Here is a 26,108-nt window from a genome sequence, read left to right as displayed (position 1 = left end):
TAAAGAAAGAATACAATACTAAGCATATGTAAAATACTAACGTTACGATGAATTTAACATGATGGCCTTAATGTGAGCGGATGGAACACGCTAGATGGTTCCATCGACGTCACAACGTTGTTTATCGGAGTTTGCGCGTTTCTAGAAAAACATGACGCAGCAGCAGCAGAGACGGCTACAAAACAAAGCAGAGCAGCGATTAGAGATCAGTGGTTGGTGAAGGTTTTACTTGTTTTGATGAGTAAATAAGTGCATCAGCTGACTGTTGTTGAACGGCGTATATAATAATTATATAAAAAACAATGTACAGAATATTCCTTCTGTTAATTTTCTTTCAATATTTTGTGACGAATTCAAGTGCGGACACCGAAAGACACATAAAAACTTTATATGGCAATGATGATCCTCTGCTGGGATCAGGAAACTCGGTACAAATTCATGCGGACGAGGATGTTCTAAATGAAGAGACGAGTGGCAATCACCGACAAAAAAGAGCAGCGGGCCCAACCACCGATGGAATAACGACGAAGGTAATTATTGTATTAGTTTTTTTGTGGTTATAGAGTTTATTATTCCATGACGTGCCACTAATAAAACCAGGAAGTCAGCAATAAGCGGGTACCCGTTATTGGTTACAGTGTAGATGAGTAGATAAATGTTTATATTCGATCCAGAGAACTGTTTTAAACAACGCTAAATCTGAAAAAATCGGACAAAGAATTAGTTTACTAGGTAGTACTAGTACCATTCAGAGAAAAATATTCTATATTCATGCTTATAAATAATGATTTGAAATACTTTATACTCAATAAAAGTTGATTGTTATTTACGTAGGTACACAATGAATCGAAAATATTGCGATAAAATGTAGTTTGTATCAGATAAAAGATCTAAATATACCTGGTATTTATACATAGATACCAGTAATATGCGCTAAACAAAAAATAAAATCTATAACAGCCTACATTTTTATGATTAATACGTAGGTACCTATTTTTATTTACGTAATGAAAAGAAAATGAATACATCGCGATGTTTGCTAACATTAATAAGAGTGGGCATCTCTTGTAAGAAAATTGAGCATTTTCTTTTGATTACGGCAATTATCCTTTCTTTGAATAGATATAACAGGGCTTGGAATCGATACCTACCGACTGACAGTTTCTTGGAAATTTATATCGAGAGTTCAAGGAATCGGTTGTAACGAGGATTGTGGCAAGTAAATGAAAGTATTCAATGTTAAGTTCAAAGCTAGACTTTGAAGAAATGGCAATGTAGAAATTGTCGCTGTATTTTGAAAATGGTAGACCACTTATCTGGCTTCTGAAAACCCGTTTTTTAAAAAGGTTTAGGTTTTGGATCGCAAAATAATACCACCAAATTTCAATCCGTTACAACTTTTATTAAAAAAAAATCAATTTCTGGGGTACATCTTCAGTTAAACTTATTTTTATCCTAACAATAAAACACCGAAAAAACCTAATTCACCTCTCGGACTGCTTTGCTTCGTCGTTCCGTGCGCGCTCCCACTTGGCCACCCTCTGTAAAGGGATGAAGAACAGTGCGGCGATAATGATGGTGCCCCCCGAGAAATAAAATGACCACTTGTAATCACCTGTGACCTCCCTTAGGACCCCGGTGATCGACAGCCCAATCAGACAAGCTATCCCCTGGAACATAAGTATCAGCCCCACTGCGTTCGTCAGTTTATCCAGCCCCAAGGTGTCGACGATGATTAGGGTCCTCAGCACGGGTATACAAGCTGGAAAAATGAGAATTGTGAGGTGTTAATGATGATAATCGACGTTTCGATCAGTTTTTTCGAGGTTTTGTTTCCGTCTTCAGAACGAGGGATAGTCGAAAAATACTTTTAATTCGAAAAAATTATGTTGGGAAAAAGAATGTTGGTATTCTTCCTATATATCTTCAGAATGACGTGCTACAGATTCTAAGGGTAACAGAACATAGAAAAAGTGCGATTTTTCTCTAATAAATGTCGTCTGGGAAAGGAAAAGAAATTTCATAGTTCATAAAAAAAAAGCATGATGTTTTATGAGATGTTTTATTACTAAAAGAATTTATTACTCTGTATTTTGTTCAATGGTTCATTACGAGGTTCGTTATTTTTAAGTTGATTACATTTAATTGTGTAATTCGTAATTTTCTGCCGGTCTATTTTCTGCTGCTTTCAACACGAGTGTTGACCTTTTTTGGGGTCTTGGAACTGTTTTTATGTTTTACTTGTATGAAAAAAAAACGAGAAAAAACGAGTTTCTTTAAAAAATTAAGTTCGCAGTTCTGGGATTCACACATAAAAATAAATTCCCCGATTAAATTCGGGTATGAACCGAATTTTATCATCTTCACTATCGACGGTCCTTGTTTGAAAAATTATCGGTGGACTTTATTGTTTGTATTAAAATGACGGACAAAGTACAAGTTTATCATTAATTTATTGTGATAAGCATGGTCATAGTCATAGTCTAAAAAAATATATGTCGGTGAAATTGGAGATGCGGGAATCACCATATAAATTGCGGGGAACAACCCGTCGGTTTATCTTGTCGATTTTGCTATTAGTTTTCCAATTGTTGAATCTGTTAAGATTTCTACGCCTTTGCTTCCTATAATTAGTTGTTCCACTAAAACGTTTTATTATTTGTCATTTTAGCGGCTGGCACTCAAAATACACAACATCGTAGTTGACTAGACACAGAGCGATTCATTTTCAAAGCGTAATTATTTATTTGCCACATTCATTCCGCTCGTTCCACGAAGGTATACTTAGTTATTGATTTTAACATTGCCGGAAGTTTCATATGCATGTAGTTTCAAATTTAAAACATGGTATGGTTGAAATCGGCCTAACAACCTTTTGTTTTGATAAATTAACTTTTAATTAACTGGTAATTGGAGACGGGTTTAAACAGTCGATAGTTTTATTAAATTTTAATGACGTTTATCTCGCCTTCTTCGGAAATTCCTAAAATTTACGTTTATTAGGAAATAATTAAATTATAGCGTTAGGAATATACCACGAAGTTTCCATATATTTTTTTAATGCTTGCGGAATTTGCAGCACTGTTTTTGTTGTATATAAACTTGTACTTACCTTCAGATTAAAATAGTTTACCAAGAATTCCCGACAAACAAAAATCGATAACATGTCCAAACAAGTTATAAGTAATCAGATAGGTTTTTTTTTAGTTGAAAATTATGCATAAAAATTTAAATATAAAAACAAACTATGATTTTTTCATGGAAAAGCTAAAACGGTGTTCTGTGAATAGCAGTAACAATTTTTTATGCCTGTTCATAGCTTATAGTATACAGAATAAAGAAACATGTTTATTTCGTGTCGCACGACTTTTTTTTTAAGGCATCACGCCAGGAATAATGACGGGGCAACTTTTATCACTATCTAACACGAGAAAACAAAGAATACCACACCAAAATGTGTCTTATTAACTCACATTCGTGTTATTGATTTAAACAGAAATAATAACGTAATTCTATCCTCGGTACTCTTATCTGGATGGCAGTTTTGCCCTCGGAGCAATGCGAAGTTGATCTATATAAAACCTTCCTGCCCTATTTATAGTGAAGTACAGACATTTGTAAACGGCGCAAATGGATTATCTTAGGGGTAGTTCCAAACGCCACGCAAACAGTTCGGAAATAGTCATATAGTCACTTTTTGCCAAACAATTTTGGTACTTCTTTGTGCGCACCTCGCAATGTTTTTTATTATTATCTCCAGGTTATACCTATCAGTGTTGTAACTTGTAAAGAAATTAAATAAATGAATGAATTTGTGGAGGGATGCCATATCTGTGTTCACTGCAGTTTGTTCCATATTTACTATTTTTTATATTCCTATCATTATAATAAATCAGAAACATTTTGTGTGGTTTTCTCGGTTTTATTTCCATTCGCAACTCTATCCGATGTAGTCGCAGGCATTCGTAGTTTTATTCGTTATTATTAAGAAACAGGATTAGTCAGAAGATTATCTCATTTACGCCGCAAAATCTACGTCAGAGACCCACAACCTCGTACTGACGTAGGACATCCTTCAGCTAAACTGATACCAGTCCAAAAGGCTGATAACATCAACATGCAATTCATTGGCGCAATTGACTCGGCCATTACTACAGAGGAAGATAATATACCAGGCATACCAAAGATTTTTAACTTTTTCATACGCATCGCAGAAAAAATGTGTCCAACGTTATCAAATTGTATTTGTTGTTGTTTAAAATTATGTTGTACCCCGTTGGGCGCCGGTTACTACGTGTAAATAATCGTCATATAAATAGGAACAAACAAAAAGTGATGTTGAAAAGGTCACCGCTTTGTCCCTTGATATAAATCGATTGAGGACAGTTCTTCACAATTTTCTATTCGAGTTTAGATAATTTTTAAATATAGATTCAAATGTACATAATATAATTTAGATAACGTGTTCGATTTCACTAAATTATGAGCATACAAACAAGTCTTAAGGCGGTTTTCCACTAAACGAACAAAACAAAAACAAAACACAAACTTGTGTCGAATAAAACAGAACTGTAACTTTTCGCAAACATTTTGAAGACTGGCGTGTTTTGCGACAGTTGGAGTTTTGTTTTTCGGGTCCCGCTTCAAAATGGCGGTTTTCCACTAAACGTACAAAACAAGAGCAAAACAAACGTGTGTCGAACAAAACAAAACCTTAACTTTTCGCAAACTTTTTGAAGACTGGCGTGTTTTGCGTCAGTTGGAATTTTGTTTTTCGGGTCCCGCTTGAAAGCGGTCACATCAAAAGGTTTCGACGTGTTTTGAAACTCAAGTCTGTTTAGTGGAAACGGTCGTGTTGTGTTGTCTATTTAAGTGATCCAACCCAATATCTATGTTGGCGTTTTCTTCTTCCCAAAAACAATATTTTAATCATTAATGAATTATGGCTATTAGAAAATATATATGTGTACGGTTAAAGTGTTTACTTGGCTAGGATACAAACTAACCAAGTAAACACTTTAACCGTACATATACCACGAACTCCATTGATGGATACCTGGAAAACCGCTCGAAGGATTTTTTTGAAATTGTGATGGCGTGATACGAACTGTGGAACCTACCAAGCTAAAATATTTTCAAGGTCATCGTATTTCCGGTTATACCGGAAGTTGATACTAACTTTCTTATTTTAAATGGAACCCCCTGTATATTATTGCAAAAAAATTAGGGGTTTCCGTTTAAAAATTCCGAGTTTTCCACGTATTCTGAACTTTATATTCGATAAAAAAATTTTGACCACCCTGTATAAAAACTGGAAAATTTTCATGTCAAATTCGATAAAGTAAGTCTTTCTCTACAAAATGTCCAATTTGTATAAAAAAATAAACCGGGAGAACTAAATTTTGCATCTGTCAATTTTTGTTTAAAAATCGAAATATCTCGGAAACGGTCAATCCTAAATATGGAGTGTTTGTGATGATATGTTTTCAACTTAAAAATGGATGATGTTTCCAAAAATGCAATAATATACAGGGGGCTCCATTTAAAATAAGAAAGTTAGTATCGGTTTCCGGTGTAACCGGAAGTACGATGACCTTGAAAATATTTTAACTTGGTGGTCCCCACGGTCCGTGTCACACCATCACAATTTCAAAAAAATCCTTAGAGCGGTTTCCCAGATATCCATCGATGGAGTTCGAGGTGGGACACTGTGGACACACTTTTTTCCAAGGACTTCAGTATAAACCAGCCATAACTAAGAATAAAAAAATCTTCTCTAAACATGTTGGCTGGTTATTGGAAAAAATGTGTTCCACGCGACAACCAGTGGAAAAGGACAGAAAACAAAAACAAAACTCGAATAAAATGTAGCCCGCTTGATGGAAACAAGAGTTTTGGGTTTGTTTCAGTTTTGTTTTTGTTTTGTTCTAGAAAACACAAACGGGACATAAACTCGACTGTCCGTTTAGTGGAAAACCACCATTACAGGAGAAAAATGACAAATGGTTAATTTCGACGTTATATTTAAGAGTTTTAAGACATATTTCATTCGTTATAAATTAATAATTATACTAATTTACTTAGACCCGATGATTCTTATTGAAACTACGAAACAGAATTACATCCTGTATAAAAATGTTTGCTTATACCTACACTTCTTACCTATGAAACTGCCGAAAATTACGGCATAGCAGACCTGGGCGACCACATCATCGAAATGCGCCGACAGCACGGTGGCTAGCCCACCCACCGACAGACATAAGGCGCTCAGCCCCGTACAGCTCACCCTGGGGCACGTGGCTATGAAGCCGCATATTATCCTTCCCGTGATGTTGGCTATCCCTATGATGGGGATGAGCCACGAGGCGACCTCCTTGGGCAGTCCGGCCTGCCGGGCCCTGTCCTCGATGAAGATGTACGTGGTGAAGTAGCCGAGGCAGACGAACGTCGCGTTAAGGGTAATCAGAAGGAACGTGGGGGACTTCAGCAGCTTGTAGTCCAGCATGGTGGCGAGCGTCCTCTTCACGGCTTCCGTGCAGATGGCGCGCTTGCAGCCGGCCTCGTCTAGGTCGCGCTGCGTCGCCACCCTCGTCACCGACATGTGGTATTCCATGTTGGACTTCTTCAAAAAAAAAAAAACCGTTTAATATTAGGCCTGAGGCCTATTCCATAAGTTTCAATTTATTATTTATGTCCAGATAAAAAAAAGAAAAAAAAGTCGCCAACTAAATATTAAAAAAATTGGTATTGTATTGTTTAATTTTTGATTGTTTTCCCTATACATTAAAATTTTTGTCGATAGCTAAAATGTTGAGGCGTAGTAAAAATAATAGACTTCCAGTATTAAGAGAAAATTCCATTATTTTACTCAACAACTAACGATACGTAATTATGAACAGATTAAATCTATCAATGTAAAACTACTGTCATTTTCACTTTTTTATAATTCTTGCTGTTGGTAAACAAATAAAAGCTTTAATTTAAATTTGTCGTCCATACAAATCTATAAAAGAAATAGAAATAAATCTTATTTAACTAAAAAACAGCTGGTAATCTCAATAGCTATTTATAATATTAATAAAATCTCGCATTTTTTAATAAAGAATCTAAGGTATCCAATAAAACTGAGCGAATGTCGGATAATTATGTTGTTTGTTTCGTGTATTTTTTATAGTTCAAATATAAGTACAGAAGCCTTTCGTTATCTGGAATCTGCAGTGAATCAGATTTTGTGAATTATAATTTTTGTTCTTTAAACTCGCCTACATTTCACTTATTTGCCGTTTTCTTTCCACAAACTTGTATATTTATTTCCTTCTAATTCCTTTATCAGTTTTTTTTTATGTCCTGACCGAGTATTGCTGATAACGCTCTACATATGACTCAGAGAGATAATTATGTAAATTTAAGGAAAGACCTTCAAGTATTTACTAAAGGATATACCTATCTATGCTGATAAAACATATTAATATTTTCTTTGTCTACGCTTCTTCAATATTTATCATTTCACATTATGAGGATGTTAATCTGAATTATTGGGCCAGGGAACCTTAAATTTTATTATCAGTACGTATTTTTAAGGCTATGTGTCGACTTAATATTGTCATTTTCGTTCGACTAAAAATTTATTTGCACATTATTGTAGAGAAAACCGCGAATATTTCACACATTTAAAGAAATAGACTACTAACATATCTCAAGAAAAAGAAATCATCTGCTATCTAAGATGCTATTTGGGATTTCGTTATAACACTAATGCAAACAATTAAAAAAAAAAATTATGTATTTTTTTCATCGATTTAAACGATATTTGCGGTAAAAATGTGAGAAAACCTCAAATTTTTTTTTTCCTTTTTACGATTTCAAATCGCAACACCCTCTAGAAGTTGTATTTATTAATCAAAACTGAACTGAACCAAAATTTGTCCTTTTGGATAAAATGCCCTATTTTATTTTTATTAACCAAAGCCTAGACCTAAAATTCGTATCAGCGATTTTTTTAGTCTCGACTACACTCCTGTACTGTACAAATTTAATAAAATATCGGAATTTTAAAATGTTCTCTAAAATATTATTGTTACAGATGGAATAAACATCAAAAAACAGATAATAATATTAATTCCAATAATACTCTCCTAATTAACAACAGAGAACTGGACTTCTTGGGAACTTGGTTCCTTATAAATAAAACAACTATTTTTCCATGAACATTTTTTGCTAATGATGCAGGCCTTGATTAGTAAAAATAAAGTATGACATTTTATCCAAGAGTAGTTTTTGGTGTTTTTTTATTCAGATTTTTATTTCGGCGTTACAATTCCGAGAAACTGTCTTAATAGCCTCGGCATCAGCTTCTGGAGAATATTTAACGTGTTGATACAAGTGTAATGCGATGTCATTAATGTAATAAAGTGCAGTTCAGCAAATTGTTGTTAGCACATGTCTATTCGGCAAAATTGGTTGTTTGTTGACGTTAATCGTCCTCTGAATTTTGTTCTGACTGAGTCAGTAGTCAAGGTCCAAATAACAACGGTTGCACATCATTTCTGAAACACTCGGCCACTCATTGCATCACCCTGCACGATATTTCGTTTTATTGCTCACTTCCTGCGCTAGCAGCTCCTCGTCCCCTCTAAAATCAGATCCATCTCGCCTACTGAGGTTTAAAAATTGAATCCTTCCTTTGCACTGCATTATCAGCGCCTTGCACTGTCAACAAGACCTGTACGAATGTTTCTCTGCTGTCTATCGATTAGTACCACTTCCATCCTTTACGTAATTATTTCTTATCGGAGTCTGTGAAAGAATCGATCTTGCTCCGATGCTTATACTTCTTCCATGTAAATAAAGTCAATTTACCTTTTATATGCCGTGGTATTTTTGCAATATTTTTGTCTGTACAGTTATTATAGTTTTTATAAACGATGAATAAAGTACTTCAATATCTCATGTTTAAATAATTAAAAAATCATGTTTTAAACAATTGTTTAAAACGTGTTTAAAACGAATGTATATTAAACAGCAATTTGTGTTTTAAACAAATAGAAAACATTTGTTTAGAACATTTTGTTTAAAACATGGTTGCAGCTAAAGCCAAATAGATAGTGGGAGAAATAAATTAAAACGATGCTTTGTTCATCAACTGTTTTGTTCGTGCAATTTCTACCTTTTTTAGTGATTAGTGATATTATATCGAATACGACAAATAAAGATGATTGTGCAATTAGATTGCGGTTAAACCGCAAAAAAATGAAATATTTTCCCTGGGATGTTTCACAATATGATTGCATTCTGTTTATCATTGAGGAAATCCCTGAAATGCGTCAAAATTGCAATAAATCTAGTGATACCAACATTTCTTCTTCACTTGCATCATCACTACAGGTTGTTTGGACTCTTGGACTCATACTAATAACTATGACTGTCAGAGAGAGCCGCAATTCAATGGCGTGCCAAGCCGATCAACCGAGACTTGCGAAAGCCGCTGCTTCAGAATGCTTTTCACGTTTACGTCACGCTAGTATACTGTTGCCTTTGATATCATGCATATGTTGCGTAATTGTTTCCTACCCGTTGGTGTTTATGGTGGTGTATTGTAGACAAATTCTGTAGACAGTTCTGGCAGTTTTACTAATAACATTGGCATTTTTTACCAACGATGGATGCCAGCAGCATTCCTACATGGTCGATATGCAAAAATAATGTAAATTTTTTACGTTTTATCAGCTCTTATCAAAACACCTTATACCGTAATATCAATCGTTCAAGTTAGTAGCGATAATGGGGAGAATGTAACGAATAGGCGAAATCTCGTGAAAATAACAATTGTAAAGTTACCCACCGAAACAGTCGCAGTCGTCTTCTGCGAGCTCCTCCGCTCCGTCCTCTTGTACCTCTGCAGGAAATTGAAGGAGCTGTTGTAGAAGATGTCGTCCCGGTACATCGGCCTCATCTGGTTCATGATCCTGTTCCTAGACATCCTGGTGACCGTCGTCTTCTCGGACACGGCGTTGGTGTTGTCCTTCTTGGTCCTGATGCTCTGGTATTCCGACCCAGTCTTGGACTCCTGCAGGTCTGGATCCTCGACGAGGTCCTCGTCTTTTAAAAATAATTATCAGCATTCGAAGTTACGTTATTTTTATTTTTAAACTCGACAAAATGTTACCTTTTGATTTAAATAGAAAGCTAGACGACGGGTACGTCGTGATCATCACCTCGCTGGACTTGAACCTCCTCGGTTGCAGCAGGATTATGGTGGGCGCCTCCGTCAGCTCGGACAGCGTGGGGTACATCCTGTTGTGGTACGTCGTGAAGAAGTTACCAGAGACGACCTGGTGGCGAAAAAATTGACATCATCCGACGATTTTTATATCCAATACATCGAACTCACCGGGTTCAACTTGATCCTCTTTACCCTAGAAGGCGGTACCGGCTTGAACAGCAGGGAGCAAGCCAGGGCCAGAACGAACATCGCCGACAGGAGCCTGAAGGTGCTCCTCCAACCTAGGTTGTCCAAGGCCAGTGAGAAGACTATGGGCAGAACGACGCCTCCCAAACCGGCGCCGCACGAGGACACCCCGGTGGCGACGCCTCGCCACTTCTCGAAGTAGAAGCCGACGGCGATGACGGCCGGCATGTATATCAGGCCGAAGCCTATGCCGCCTATCACGCCGTACGTGAAGTAGATGGGGTGTATCGTCCTTGCGAGGGACGAGATTAGGCACGCGATTATCGATAAGACGCTGCCGACGATTCCTATCGTACGATATCCGTAGTTGTTTACTAGGGAAGCAGCGAAAGGACCTGGAGATAGAAATAATAAGCTGAAACCATACCATGAACACGAGGATCAAGGTTTTTAACATTCTCAAAACTTACCTGTACCATATGTCATGAATTCTGATTAAATAGTAAAAAAGTAATTGTATTTCATTATCTTTTTGGGCAACCTCTCTTACCGCTTAAACAAAAAACGCCATTAATTATCGCCGAGGACAATGACACCATGCTCTTGGAGCACTTCAGATCTTGGGACATCTTGTCCAGGAACACGCCAAAGGAATAGAACATGCCATCGACGATGAGGAAGGAGAAGAACGCTCCGCACACCACTACCCACCCCCAGCCCCCGTCGGGCGGTACCGTTATCAGCGTCTCTTGGTAGTCCTGGTCCGTATCCATCCTACTGTGTTTGTTGCTTCCTGTGGACGACGTGAGCATGTCGTCATAAGTACCGACGGCCGGTTGGTTTTCCATACCTTATTCGCATCGTTTCTTCGCAATCTGCCACTTGGCGTCGTTTGCACGTTGTTCCATTTGACAGTAGAAAAGCGTCATTTTGACGGAACCGAAGGCGGTCTTCATTTCATTCCCGGCAAAACGGCCTTCTAATTTTTAATTGTTTTTAGATCGATCGAAATAACTCATTTTTCGTTTTTTATTTCTCATTTCCGTAAAAATAAATAAATTTTGACGAAACTTGGTGAATGTATACCTTTCTATGTCTTAAATAACCACAAATTTTTTTAGATAAAAAAAATCAAGAAGTTTGCGAGATATTTATTTTTTCCGGTTGAAACACTTTTTTTTCAAAGAAAAATTCAACGTACAGAGTTGTGCCGGTGATAAAAATATCTGTAATCACCGTTCAAAAACATGTTCAAAAATGCAAGAAAAAAATAAAAAATTGCAACAATAAATTTTTCAGTAATTGTTAATTTGTTTAAATTAAAAAAAAAATCAAAGACTAATTACACCATTCAATTGTACGGAAAAAAATACATAAAAAACTGTCTTGAAATGAAAAATGAAAAATAAAAACCGAAAAATCAGAAAGAAAACCTGTTTTTTGCATTTTTCTCTGACATGTTGAGGTTATCTTAAAAAGTGACCTCTACAAAAGTTGTAGATTTTTGCATGATCTACAACTTTTGTATTGGATTCTTTTTTGTTTGACATCAAATTTCGCCAGAAATTCCAATGATATAATTTTTCACAACTTTTCAACATCTCAAATCAACCCTCCAAAACCCCTGCTCACGCATTTATTTTTTTAGGTTTATTATAAACCCTTTTACCATTTCTACTTATAAAACCTCTAGGTAACAATTTTTTTTTCTCCGAGTGTAATTTTGTTGGACTATTTAGTTTTCGTGCTGTACAGAGCTAAAAATTATCCTATTATCAAATTTCATTAGGTACCGAAAATATTTAAAAGTAGAAGATATGGAACAATAGAGAAAAATAGGTTTTTAATTCTTTTAAAATGAGTTTTGGATTTAAAATGACATGGAGGCTTACCGTTAAGTAAAGTTTTGTTTTTATAGTTGCCATAAATTAGCTGGCATATATGTAATATTACTGGAAAGAATATTAAGAAAACTGTGGGTTGAATAGAAGAAAATAAAAAATTACTGCTTTACAGAAAAAGTGCAAAGAGAATGATTTATGTACGTTCGTCTTGCTTTCATACATTTGCCACTTCCACCTACTTGTGGTTTCAGTAATAATTCACTATTGGAATAAAACGTCACTAATGACAGTACTACTCTATTAATACAATTTTTACACACACTGCACTAGATTAATACCAAAGCATAAGAAACGTTTATATGCGCAATTGTGATAGTTAAGAAACAACTAATGTTAACGTGAGAAGTAGAAGCAAAAAAATTCTACTCGATGCAAAAGGCTGCTTCTGTGAAAACCTGTAGATTTGTGAGTTTGTAGACGGCCTGTATAAGTATTCCAATTAAAAAATAAATTTAGGTTCTCATCTTGTAACCATTATTTCCGGAATGTGATATTCAAATTTTGCATACACTATCAAAGTCGGGAAATATTTTTCACGTCATATTTATTATCAACACTTCCTTATAAATTTGACAAATCATATGATAACCACATGAGTGGAATCTTTTTTATTCTGTATATTTTTACATATTTAAAGGGGACATTTTTTAACTTAAATTGTACCGATGTGTGTTTATTTAAAATACAAAAAGTTCTTTTGCATTATTATAGGTCGAAACTTTTGAATATCATTATCTGCAACGAAATATAAGTGGAAAACCACGATTTTTTTTTCCAAATACCGATTGATATTTAATTTTATTCCAGATAAACCACCTCAACGATACCCATAAGCAACTGATGGTGCATTGGGTGGGTGAAAAAAGTAAAGTGGTGATATGTCTGGCCCGCGATCCGGCACCCATCATTCCATCCTTCACCACTGTCAATCCGTCAGCCGTCTACATTTCTTACGATGATGGAGACACGTACCAAAACATGACTGACAGTTTTAAACTGGACAACGGCAGTTACGCCACGTTGGAGAAATTCTACAATCACCCGAAGTATAATACACACGTAAGTTAATTATTTTTATCATAACCATTATTACTAGAGTGAAATTAGGTGATAATGAAAAATGGAAATTAACCAGGTTGTAAATTAAGAAAATTACATGATTGTTCGCTGTTTTGGTAATCTTAAACTGGTTTTTTATCTAATCAAATGTGAATAAAGAAAAAAAATAACAGTTAATTGTACAGATTTACATTTTTGGACTGATTTTTGCTTAAAATAGATGTGCAATTTAATAATTTGTTGCATTTGTATAAAATTTCTTCAAAATTCATAAAAAATCGAAATAATAAAATAAATTTGACAATAAAATGACAGATTTGTATATTTTTTTTGTAATTATTTACAGTTTGTTTTCACCGACATCAGACACAACATGATGTACTTGACCACTGACCACGGAAAGAGTTTTAAGAGTGTGAAACTTGATTTTACACCCTCCGACGTTTCCTTTCACGAGTTGCAACCTTCGACATTTGTGGTCCTAGATAAGAACGATTCTAATCAGAAGGTGAGTATTTTGTCAGTTTCCAATACGGTTACTGGAACTTGCCCATTCTTGTCTTAGTTCTGGATAACGGAGGACTTCGGAAAAAGCTTCCGGTTGGGGCACGAGTTTGTTAAGTCGTTTTACTGGATGAAGGATTCCAGCGACAACCAGCAGCTGCTGCTGCAACGCTTCGAGCCCAACGGACTGAGCAACATCATCTTTTCCAGGAATCTGTTCAGGAGCAGGGCGTCGCACATTTACACGACCAACGTCAAGGATTTCTTTTTCAAAGGGGATTACTTGTTTACCACCAAAGTTAACGCCAAGGTATTCATTTTCAATTTCCCAGCGATATCGGTGCACAGTTATTGTCCCTGATCACGCGCGATTAAATAACAATAAAGATAAGAGATATTTGTAACTTTCCTTTGTTCTAAACTTGACAAATCCAGTCTCGTAAATATTTACATGGTCTACATTTTTTCCTAATCCCTTTCGACAATTTAATTTTTAACTTTTCAGGGCGATACAGAATTATACGTGTCCTACAAGTTGGGCAAGCAGCTATTGTGTGTTTTCAATTCGGTACAGAAATTCAGGAGCTACTACATCGTAGACGTTACCGGTAGCAGGGCCTTCGTCGCCGTCAGTCACTCCGATGTCTTGTCCAACTTGTATGTGTCGGAAAATCTCGGCGGTAACGACGGAGAGGTCAGATTCACCATGTCCCTCGAGAACGTTTTCGCGTTTTTCCCCAATTTGACCTGGCATGACTCTTGGCTTCAGTAAGTAATGTTTTATTTATTATTTTTTTTTAAATTTTTTCGTTACTAACTTTATTATAAGGTTTCGCATCTGCTGGATCATCGCCTAGTGACGTCAATCTCCATTTGTAAATGATTAATTTAATAATTTCGTGAACTAATTACAGCATAAAACTCGATTTTAAATCATTTTACACGTTTATTGTAATACTTTTCCCATTATTCGATTACTTAAATTAAGTTAAAATTTGAGGTTAGGCAGAAGAACTAATGGTCTGGTAGTGCTGGGCCTCGGTGTGCATCACATTTGACAGCCTTTTGAACACATCGCTTTAATTTTGTCACGTATTGTTTCATTTCGTCTGATACCGCATCTACGACCATAAACTGACGTCACGGGTGAAGCACTGCAGTTTCAAAATGGAGATGATATTAGTTTGTCACGTTTCTCTACATTTTATACAGTCACATCTCGGAAGACGCGTTCGCCGACGTCTACAAAGTGGAAGGCCTGTCCGGCATCTACATAGCCTCCAAAGTCATATCCAAATCGATTTCGAATGTGGGGCCTCAGGACCTAGCCTCGGTCATCACATTCGACCACGGCGCCTCCTGGCGTCCTATCCAACCGCCCGCCTTCGACGTCGAGAACCAGTCTACCGGTTGCCTGATCAGAGACAACTGTTCGTTGCACCTGAGCCAGAAATTCAGTCAGTTACACCCGGAAACGAGAACCGTCACCATTCTCTCCAGTAAATCGGCTCCCGGCATAATCCTCGCCACGGGAGTCTTGGGCAAGAACCTCAAGGGGCACCACGGGGTGTACATCAGCTTGGACGCCGGGCTGACTTGGAGGCAGACCCTGAGGGAGCTCTATTTCTTTAATATGGGCGATCACGGCGGGATTCTAACGACGGTTAAATATTACAAGTCCAAGGGTGAAACTAGGCATATTCTTTACTCTATCGACGAGGGGGAGAACTGGAACAAGACTGTTTTCCATAACGAGGAGATGAGGTTGTACGGCTTGATGACGGAACCTGGGGAGAACAGCACCGTGTTCACGATGTTCGGGTCGCTGCCAGAGGCTCACCAGTGGATCATCGTTAAGGTGGACTTCAAGAACGTGTTCAACAAAACTTGTGCTGAGGTAAGGATATGAATTAAAGTAAATGAAATAATCGTAAATGCAGAATTTTTTGATATGTCATAATTTCTTTTATATATTCATTGCTTATTTACGCTTTTTATTTTTGTAAAATGCCGATACAGTTTTAGAAAAATTTAAATTTGCCGCCACATTATCGACCAATAAAAAATTCCAATTTTTGTACGTTTGTGCCTCCATTTTATCAGTTTGTGTTGTTTCTTTATTTTTCAATGCCTTATTTCAGTCGGACTACAAAATGTGGTCGCCCAGTCGGACCGAGGAAAACCGCAGCTACATACCCTGTGTGCTGGGTCAACAGACGACTTACCAGAGACGCATGCCCCACTCGCTTTGCTTAAACGGTCTCGATTATGTAAGACTTGTATCGAAAGAGACGTGCGACTGCGACGTTTTGGACTTTGAATGGTAAGCGAAGTGATTTTTAGAAATCTTCGATATTTATCTCCGTTTTTTAGCGATTTTGGCTTTGTTCGTGTGGGAAATCCCCCGCACTGCATCTTCGACAAGACCATGACTATCTACGACCCCTACAAGGTGCCCCCCACCTGCAAGGCGGGCCAGTTCTACAACCGAACCAAGGGCTATCGCAAGATAGCCGGCAATGTCTGCGTGGGCGGTTTCGAGTCCCACTATCTGCCCGATCAAGTGCCCTGTCCCTTCCAAGAAGTAGACGACTTCATACTCTTCGCTCAGAAGGAACGCCTCTCGTTGTACAACCTAAAATCGAAATCCTTGGAAGAACTGCCCGTTAAGAACTTGAAGAATGTCATCGCGACAGATTTTGACATGTCGACGAACTGCGTGTACTGGGCCGACATCGCCTGGGACACCATAGGCAGGCAGTGCTTCGAGAGCGGCAGCAAGGTCGAGATTTTGGTTTCAACCGACTTGGCCTCCATCGAGGGCATGGCTTTCGACTGGATTTCGAAGACCTTGTACTTCGTCGATGGAGTTCGTGCGAAAATCGAACTGATCCGAACGGACATTAACCATAGCGGTAGAATGAGGAGGACGATCCTGGATTCGAAGACTCTGAGCAAGCCGAGGGGTATCGCCCTCCACCCGCAGCACGGCTACATGTTCTGGACGGACTGGTCGGCGGAGAATCCCTCCGTCAACCGGGCGAACTTGGATGGCAGCAACAACATCACCCTGTTCGGCAAGGACAAGGTCGACTGGCCCAACGGCATCACCATCGACTACATCGCCAATAGGATATACTGGGTGGACGCTCGACGGGATTACATCGGCAGTTCGGATCTACACGGCGATGGTTTCGTCAAGATCGTATCCGAGGTCGAGGTGGTGTCTCACCCGTTCGCCATCGCCGTTTTCAAGCACGACATGTACTGGGACGACTGGAAACGCAACTCCATATTCACAGCCGACAAGGACACGTTCAGGGGTGCCGAGGTCATCGTCAAACAGCTGACGGGCCTGATGGATCTGAAAGTGTTCGCCCACGGGCTCCAGATAGGCACGAACGCTTGCACGAACACCACCTGCCCTTACATCTGCGTCGGGATGCCGAAGAACAAGTATGCCTGTCTCTGTCCCGACGGGCTCGTCGCCAAGAATGACAAATGCTTGTGTCCTGGAGATGTGGAGCCCCTGGCGAACCTGACCTGTCCGTCGGTAGAGAAGAGCTGCGGCGCAGACCACTTCGCTTGCGGCAACGGCCTCTGTGTCCCCAAGGGGTGGAAATGCGACGGAGAAGATGATTGCGGCGACAACTCGGATGAGGCGCACTGCGGCAAGGAGACCTGCCCCCCGTCGTTCTTCATCTGCGGCGACGGGAAGTGTCTGCCACATTATTGGAAGTAAGTTAATAACAAATTTTAGATTATGTACAGTGTTAAACGTTTACTATTTCAGGTGCGATTATGACACCGACTGTGCCGACGGGTCCGACGAAATGGACTGTCCGAGGCAGAACTGCACCGACGGCCAGTTTGCTTGCGAGAACGGCAGGTGTATATCCTCCAAATGGAAGTGCGACGGAGAGAATGACTGCAGGGATAACTCGGACGAGAGGAATTGCAACGCCGACAGCCCCACGTCATGTAAAAGTGAGGGTACACGTCTGCGTTATTCCCGAATAGTGAAAAATTAAAAATCTTTTTTTTTTTTTTTGTTTCAGGCGATGAATTCCATTGTCTGTCGGGGGCCGTGACGTGCATCCCGTCGACCTGGAAGTGCGACGATGAGCCGGATTGTCGGGACGGCTCCGACGAGTCCAATTGCAAAAACAACACCTGCTCTGAAATTCAGTTCTCCTGCGGACCCCCCAATAATCGATGCATTTACAACACTTGGGTGTGCGACGGTGACCAAGACTGTCCGGATGGAAGGGACGAGCTGAATTGCACCACCGGTAAACCGGAAGTACCTAGACCCAGCAATAGTTTCGGAACTAAGGTAAGCGCAGTTATAGTTGGGTAAAAAATGAGGGGTAACATCTAAAACCTTTGCAAAATGTTTTTAAATGCTTAAATTTGAAAGGATTCAAATCAGGCAAGCCTGCCGGTCAACTTAATTTATTGTGTAAAACTGTGTAGGTGCATTTTAAATTTTTTTGTTTGTTTCCTATCGAATGTAAATGCAAACTCAAAATCTTGAAATTTTAGAACAATTTTTTTATTTCTTTTTCGTTAAAGCTGAAATTTTGCATTCATTCAATTTTCTGTTCTAGAACGGAACTTGCCAGGACTGGATGTTCAAATGCAAGAATGAGCGCTGCATACCCTTCTGGTGGAAATGCGACCTGGCTGACGATTGCGGCGACGGAAGCGACGAGATCGGCTGTACCCAGAATTCCCTTGTGCCCACGACGACGGTCGCGCCTACGAAACCCGCCTTCATCTGCGGAAACAACCAGTTCCAGTGCCCGTCCGGAGACTGCATCTTCTCCTCGTGGGTGTGCGACGGCATGCTGGACTGTCCCGGCGGGGAGGACGAGAGACACTGCGACAAATTCAAGAATTGCACGGATTCGCAGTTCCGGTGCAGGATGGACGGCAGCTGTGTGCCGGTAAGCAAAAAAACGACGGTTTAATTATACATTTTATTTTAATTTAATTTAATAATGTCTCTCTCAGCTCTCCACCGTATGCGACGGTGTTTTCAACTGCCCCGATGCCACCGACGAGCTCGTCTGCGAGAACAACAGCCCCAACATCCCCGCCACGCCCAGTTGCAGCAGCGGGATGTTCCCTTGCGACGGCATCATCTGTTACCCCCTCATGCTGCTTTGCGACGGCAAAGAGGACTGCGCCGATGGCTACGACGAGACCAATTGCACCAAGAGATCCAGGGTCTACCAGGTGACGCGCGTCGACTTGGACGAAAGGGGCACGGGCGAGAACTTCCTGAAGGTGTATTGGGGAGTGTCGAATTCCGTCGATGTCGAATTAGAATTCCTTCCGTCGATCAGCGAAGTCGGCAAAACTAACTGGAAGAACGCTACCGATTGGACCAAGAACTGGTACTTCAAGTTCACTGACCTACGTCCGTTCACCAAGTACAACATAACCGTCTATGTCCGTCTGCAAAACACCGTCGAGGTCTTCCCGCCGGCAAAGAATTTCATCATTTCTACGAGCGAGGGCGTACCGTCTGAACCTTGGAATGTCTCCGTCACCCAGAAGAATGGAACTGTGGTTCTGGTGTCCTGGATGAAGCCGATGCATCCGAACGGTGTGGTCAACAGGTACGATATCGTGTTTGAGGCACCGCACGCGTACGAGACTGTTCTGGAGCTGACGGGCGACGAGACTTCTCACCAGTTCTCATTCAGCTTCGTCCACAATGTTACGTACACGTTTTGGGTGAGTACCTATATTTTATGCGCTCATTGTAACCTTAAGGCGTGCGCTACCCGCGATCGTACCCATTTGGGAGATGTAGCATACATGGTCAAATCTCGTCTCTCTCGATTAATGTTGGCCATTTATTTTTGTTCGTCTGGTGCCCTCTGTTGTCAAATGGATTGATGTGGTAGTTCATCACATAATTGCACAGATTCACGAACTAAACACAGTGCTTTAAACAAATAGTAACAAATGATTCATTTATTTCAACAAAAATAATTGTTTTAAAACATAAATTTCATACAGTGTGTTTAAAAAGGTAACGTCAGGTAATACTACAAAGTCCGCAAGTACAACCGAGTTTGTGAACTGTCCAGTGATGGCGTAGACGAGAATTCGAGATCAGTTTGCATGATTAAAAATAAAAATTTCTGATTAGTTTTCTGAGGACTAAAAATCTGCCCCCTGCTTAAAATTATTTTATAAAAAAAGCCCATTTTTGAATTGATGCACTTGCAATTGTAATTTTTTTATTTTTAAGAACTGTTTGTCTTTCGGCGGAAAATTTCGTATGACTGAGTGGAGTAAAGGTAGCTTAAAAATATGGCATTATTTCGGAATAATTAGCAGAGCCTTGGATTTTAACAAAACCTTTTGCAATCGCCTTGAAATGGCTTATAGAAAAAAGTTATAAACTTACATTTGTACGTTAATTGTTTAAACAATTAAAAATGGTTTTTCAAAGATTATTTTAATTAAATCAAAAAATTTCAAACCAATTTTAATCAAATCGATACTATAAGGGTTTTCGAGGTCCCTGAATAAGAATGTTACAAAATAAAAATTCAAAATGGCTGATCCAATATGGCCGACTTTTTTTAAACGATTTATTAAAAAATAACAATTTTCAAAGTAATTTTAATCAAATTTATATTATAGGGGTTTTTGAAGTGGCTGAACAAGAATATATCAGAAAATAAAAATTCAAAATGACTGATCCAATATGGCCGACTTTAAAAAAAATATATTTAAAAATTACAAATTTCAAAGTAAACTTCGTTAAATTTACATTATAGGGGTTTTTGAGGTCTCTGAACAAGAATATTATGCCAGAAGTTGAAAACTCAAAATGGCTGATCCAATATGGCCGACTTTTTTTAAACAAATTATTAAAAAATTACAATTTTCAGAGTAATTTTAATCAAATTTATATTATAGGGGTTTTCGAGGTTGCTGAACAAGAATATATCAAAAAATAAAAATTCAAAATGGCTGATCCAATATGGCCGACTTTAAAAAAAATATATTTAAAAATTACAAATTTCAAAGTTATCTTAGTTAAATTGACATTATAGGGGTTTTTGAGGTCTGAAAAAGAATATTATATCAGAAAATGAAAACTCAGAATGGCTGATCCAATATGGCCGACTGTTTAAAAAAATTTATTTAAAAATTACAAATTTCAAAGTAAACTTAGTTAAATTGACATTATAGGGGTTTTTGAGGTCTCTGAACAAGAATATTATATATTATATCAGAAAATGACAATTCAAAATGGCTGATCCAATATGGCCGACTTTTTTAAAAATTTATTTAAAACTTACAAATTTCAAAGTAAACTTAGTTAAATTGACATTATAGGGGTTTTCGAGGTCTGTGAATAAGAATATTATATCAGAAAATGAAAATGTAAAATGGCTGATCCAATATGGCCGACTCTTTTGAACAAGTTATTTAAAATTACATTTTCAAAGCATTTTACTCATATTAAATTTATTAATATTAATTTAATTAAATTCAAATTAATTTATTGAAAATCCGTATTTTTCGTATTTTATACAATATTATAGTAACAAAAAAATTTTTTTTGTTGATTTTTTTAAGATCGTAGTTTGAAAATATATTGGTTAGACAAGCAAACAAATTTTTTTTTTAACTTCATTACAGTTTAACAACAGATTTCATCGTTTTAGAGCAAAAAATTTTTTTTTGTTTTTCTTTAAATTTTATAAATTCAACGTTTTAAATAAAACAAAATGGACCATCTTAAAGTACAGTTTTCAAGCTTCAAAATATGTTCCTGTAAAGTTGCAATATCATATTTTGAACTAAAGTTGTTGGACTTTGAAACGTGCCGTGAAAAATTAAATTTGCCTTTTTTTAATTATTTCATTTTTTGAATTAAAATTTTAAGATTTTTTTTTGTGTCACTCACTATTTTAAATGCTATTTCAAGAGTAATCTCTAAATGTTTTAGATTTTTATCTTAAAAATTCAAAAAAGGCAGCATTTCAATTAATTTTATAGAAAATTCTACCGTTACATAACTTTATTTACACACTATTCCTGTAAATATTTTTTTTCGATTTTAAAATCATTATGACTTGTTAGCTACAAGATTCCTCTTTCATTTAAATTTTTGTGGACTTAATAATCTGCAAATTTTTGCGAAGTCAAAATCTTACTTTACTCCACTATCTTTACACTTGTCAAAATTATTTGTAATTATACATAACGCTGTTTGTAGTTGTTTTGCAAACGGTGGGGCGTAGACATACTTTTTATACCTATTCTTCCTCCTAGGTGGTTGCTCACAATGGCAAATACAAAAGCGCCAGGTCCCAACCGGCTACGTTGCTCTACGACGGAGAAACGATCGTGGGCAACATCAAGGAATTGACGCTTCAGAACATCACAGACGACAGCGTCAGCTTAAGGTGGAAATACGACGGCGACGCCGACGGCTTCAAGATGGAAGTCCATTCCGCCCGACCTTACCCCAACCTGGCACCCAGGATCACCAAAACCCCGAACATCACCCTGAAATTGGCCCCGGGGGCGTATTACCAATTCATGGTGAGTGGCTTCAGAGAAAATTAAATCCGAACGCTCCGCAGTTGTACTTTTCCTTTTAGGTGTACGCTTATAAGAAAAATCTGGTGGGACCTCCGTCCATCGTATCGTTCATGAATAAGGGCGTGCCCCTACCGAAGATAAATAACCTGCAAAGTATTCTGGACAAGGAACGGGGTGCGGTGAGGTTAAGCTGGGAGAGACCCAAATACGTCAAGAAAGTTAACTGGTTGTACGGCGTGTATTACGGCGTCAAAGAAGAGGAGCTATTCGAGAGTAAGTGGTCGTTTTCTTGATTTATGTAAAAATATCCAACTTCCAACAATTTTTTTTTTTATTTAGAGCCGGCGTTGATGACGATCAACGAAACTGCGACGGTGACCAACCTAGACCCTTGCAAGACGTACTTGTTTGGAGTGGGGTTGGTGGGCCCCATCGGTTACGGACCGCTCTCTTCCACCTTCAAGCAGGTGACCACCTCGATAAACGAGAAGGCGCCGCCGAACGACGTCAGTGTCGGTCCGGAGGGTACCAATCCGCTTAGAATGGTGGTGAAATGGTCGTCGCCTTGCCCGTTCGCGCAGGCCAAGTACTACGTGGTAAGTTGAAAATTTAATTTTGTTCTGTCCGACCACAAAAAAATTAGTTTGTCGGTAATTTTTTTCTCGTTTCAATTTTAAATTTTATTTTATTCATACGCTGATATTTAACAATTAGGAAAAAGTTCAGGATTGTTTTCTTTTCACAGCAAAAGATTGGAAAAATTATAAAAACTCTAAAAACTGAAGATATTTGTTAAAATATTATTTGTGATATATTTTGGCGAAATAAACAGCAATGAAATAAGTAAATATATTCAAAAAATCAAAAATAAATAAAAAAAAAATTACCAAATTAAAAACCGAGCAGTAAAACAAAATTATTTTGCAAAAATCAATTGAACATATTTTTGAAAATATAAGTCTTCAATAGAAAAAATTTTTTTTTAAATTGGTGAAAAAATTTTGGCAATTTCTTTCTTTAAAAGTCGTTTTCATAAAATAAAAATTGAAATGGTCATTTGAAAAAAAACATACCCAGTCATTTTTTGATCCTTAAAATTAATAAAATCATCGAAATTTTTTAACAGTATGATAATGTAACTCTTTACGAAGAAAATAAACCGAAAATCGTTACTGTAGGGCTGTCCGCTGAGAAGATTAGCCAATTTTCGAGAGCGTCTTTTTTCAAAAAATCAATATATCGAAAAATAATTAATATTTTTTTTTGTTTTTTTGGCTTGCCGCGGACTATGCTAGCAGTAAATAGCAAGTATGGGAATGTAAATGTAAACGAGTTATAGAAGAAGAGAAAAGAGGATTTTTAACGGTTTTTTCGATATATCTTAAAAATTAACAAAGCAATCGATACTTACATAAAATCAAGTCGATAGATCTTTTTAAAACCTACAACTTTCTTATTTAAAATTTTTCAATCGGTGCTATATTTTTTTTGTTATTTTAGAAAAACTGTTTTTTGCAACAATTTAAAATTTAATTTTCTATACGGTTTTTTAGGGTTCTAAAGAGGTTCAAATAAATGTTTGCATACAAAATTTTCATTTTCCGTAATTAAAAACTTTCTAAAAAAATCGACATATTCACGTCAAAAAAAATAACATTTACATTTCCAGATTAAAGTAGTGGAAAGAACGACCACGCAAACCTGGCACACTGGAGTAAACGGTACCGACCTCTCCCATGTCTTCAACGTGTCTTACGGCGGCGTGTACGACGTCAGCGTAGCGACCGGTCAATTTAAAGCCAACTACTCCACCCCCGTCACGTACCGCGCCCCAGCCATCCAGCCGCCCTTCGAGATCCAGGTGGTTACGGAAAGCAACGGCAGCTACGTGGTTTACTGGCAGGAAAGGCAACTACCCAATGCCATGGGCAAGTACTTCTATGAGATCCTCGTACACGAGGGCAACACCCTCAACGAAACCACCGCCCAGAAGTTTACAGTCGACAAACCACCGTTCGTGTACACGAACACGACGGCGAGCACCTACACATTCGCGGTCCGCATCAAGACGGCGAAGGGACTGAAATCGATGACCTCGGAATTGCTCAGCAAGCGAGGGGAAGAGGTGCAGGAGGCTTCTACGAACCTGCCGGCCATCCTGGTGCCGAGTCTGCTGGTTCTGATAGCGCTGATGGCGGTCATAGCGTTCCTGGTGGTGCGGCACAGGCGACTGCAGAGCAACTTCACCAGGTTTGCCAATTCACACTATGACACGAGGTCCGAGGCGGCCACCTTCGACGACAGCAGCCTGGAGGAGGAGGAGAGCCCGCAGATCCGGGGCTTCTCGGACGACGAGCCGCTCGTCATCGCATAACGCAACCCGAAAATTCCGAGAGATCGATGAGACTTGCGGTTTGTATCGGACGTCACCGTTAGTTACCAGGCTTGAAGCTCCCGTCCCGGTACAAATCTTTCTAGAAGTATTGCCTATATATATATGTATATTAATATATTTAATATTAACCCTTTAAGTAAATTTTTAACGATGTTGTGACATTTACAAGTTTATATATGCTGTAGCTAGTCTTGGGAATCGCGGTCTAAGTCGCAAGAATAGAAATTTGGTTGTCATTTATGTAATTGTGAAGAGAGCGATTCGTGCCGGTTGTATTTACACATATTTTCTATCCACCCGTTAGTGAATGTTTTTTCGGTTGTAGAACCAGGGGATCTTATCGTATTTTTCTATTTTCATATGGTATGATTTTAATTTAGTGCCGTTGTCTGTAATTTATGTGCAGAAGTACATCTGATGTTATATTTTTTAAGTCAAATTTCTGTGATACTTTTGCTCAGTTAAGTTTTTAGATTTTTGAATAAAGGAATTTGACTGTGAACTGTTACGTGTCTATAAATAAACTTCTTGGAAAATAAAGTTGTAATTTAATTAAATCCTTTCCTTATAAAATGGTAAATCTGAATGATACGCCACTGTTCCATATTTTACTAACTTAAGCCTGGATCGACGTCCATGCGTAATCACAGATCTATTGTAAACACGTGATCATCAACATCCAATCCGTTTTGACCTTGACGGAGTGACAAGTCACTTTACTGATGCACAATTGGATGTTGATGGTCACGTGGTTACAATGGATCCATGATCACGCATGAATTGGAATCCAGGCAAATATTTGAATTGAAAGCGCTTCATGTCAAAATAAAAATCAGTGACTGACTTTCGGAATAAAACATTTAAAAAATCTTAAGATTTAATATTAAATTTTACGTCTAACAGTCGCATCTTCTACGACATTCAAAAACTGTTGTCAAGCATTAGATACATAATATGTCTTTTCAAATACAAAAATACTTCTTGAAATCGGAAAACAACTATTAGTGATCAAGAAACGAAGACAACGACACACACACACACATACACACCCCCCATACCCTCCTTAACCCTCCCCTCCCGCGCTAGCCTAAGGGCCACCTTAGCAAAGCGCATCCCAGGCTGCATAGCCGCACTACCCTACCCAACCATACCACACATAAACATGACACTACCCCCGGGGTTTACACAGACGAGCCGGCGAAGCAAGAAGAGCGCCAGAAGAAAGGGCCCTAGCCGGCGGGGCCCAGCCAGGACA

The 26,108-nt window shown here is 38.2% G+C and overlaps 1 protein-coding gene across 1 annotated transcript; it reads left to right on the top strand.

The window, feature by feature from the left end:
* The first annotated feature begins 200 nt into the window (after positions 1–200).
* LOC108910312 (sortilin-related receptor) lies at positions 201–25,393 on the top strand. Its single transcript, XM_018714878.1, has 16 exons — positions 201–530; positions 13,120–13,371; positions 13,718–13,879; positions 13,937–14,185; positions 14,381–14,643; positions 15,088–15,772; positions 16,017–16,198; positions 16,249–17,613; positions 17,669–17,862; positions 17,934–18,211; positions 18,486–18,824; positions 18,892–19,620; positions 22,186–22,458; positions 22,518–22,731; positions 22,798–23,054; positions 24,128–25,393. Exons 1-16 carry the CDS (start codon positions 303–305, stop codon positions 24,830–24,832), a joined length of 6,375 nt encoding a protein of 2,124 aa, XP_018570394.1. The 5' UTR covers positions 201–302; the 3' UTR covers positions 24,833–25,393.
* The last annotated feature ends 715 nt before the right edge of the window (positions 25,394–26,108 follow it).

Source organism: Anoplophora glabripennis, unplaced genomic scaffold (genome assembly GCF_000390285.2).
Source record: "Anoplophora glabripennis isolate ALB-LARVAE unplaced genomic scaffold, Agla_2.0 scaffold86, whole genome shotgun sequence".
NCBI classification, from domain to species: domain Eukaryota; kingdom Metazoa; phylum Arthropoda; class Insecta; order Coleoptera; family Cerambycidae; genus Anoplophora; species Anoplophora glabripennis.
Note: the sequence above shows the minus strand (reverse complement) of the source record. Positions and strands in the feature narration are given on the sequence as shown.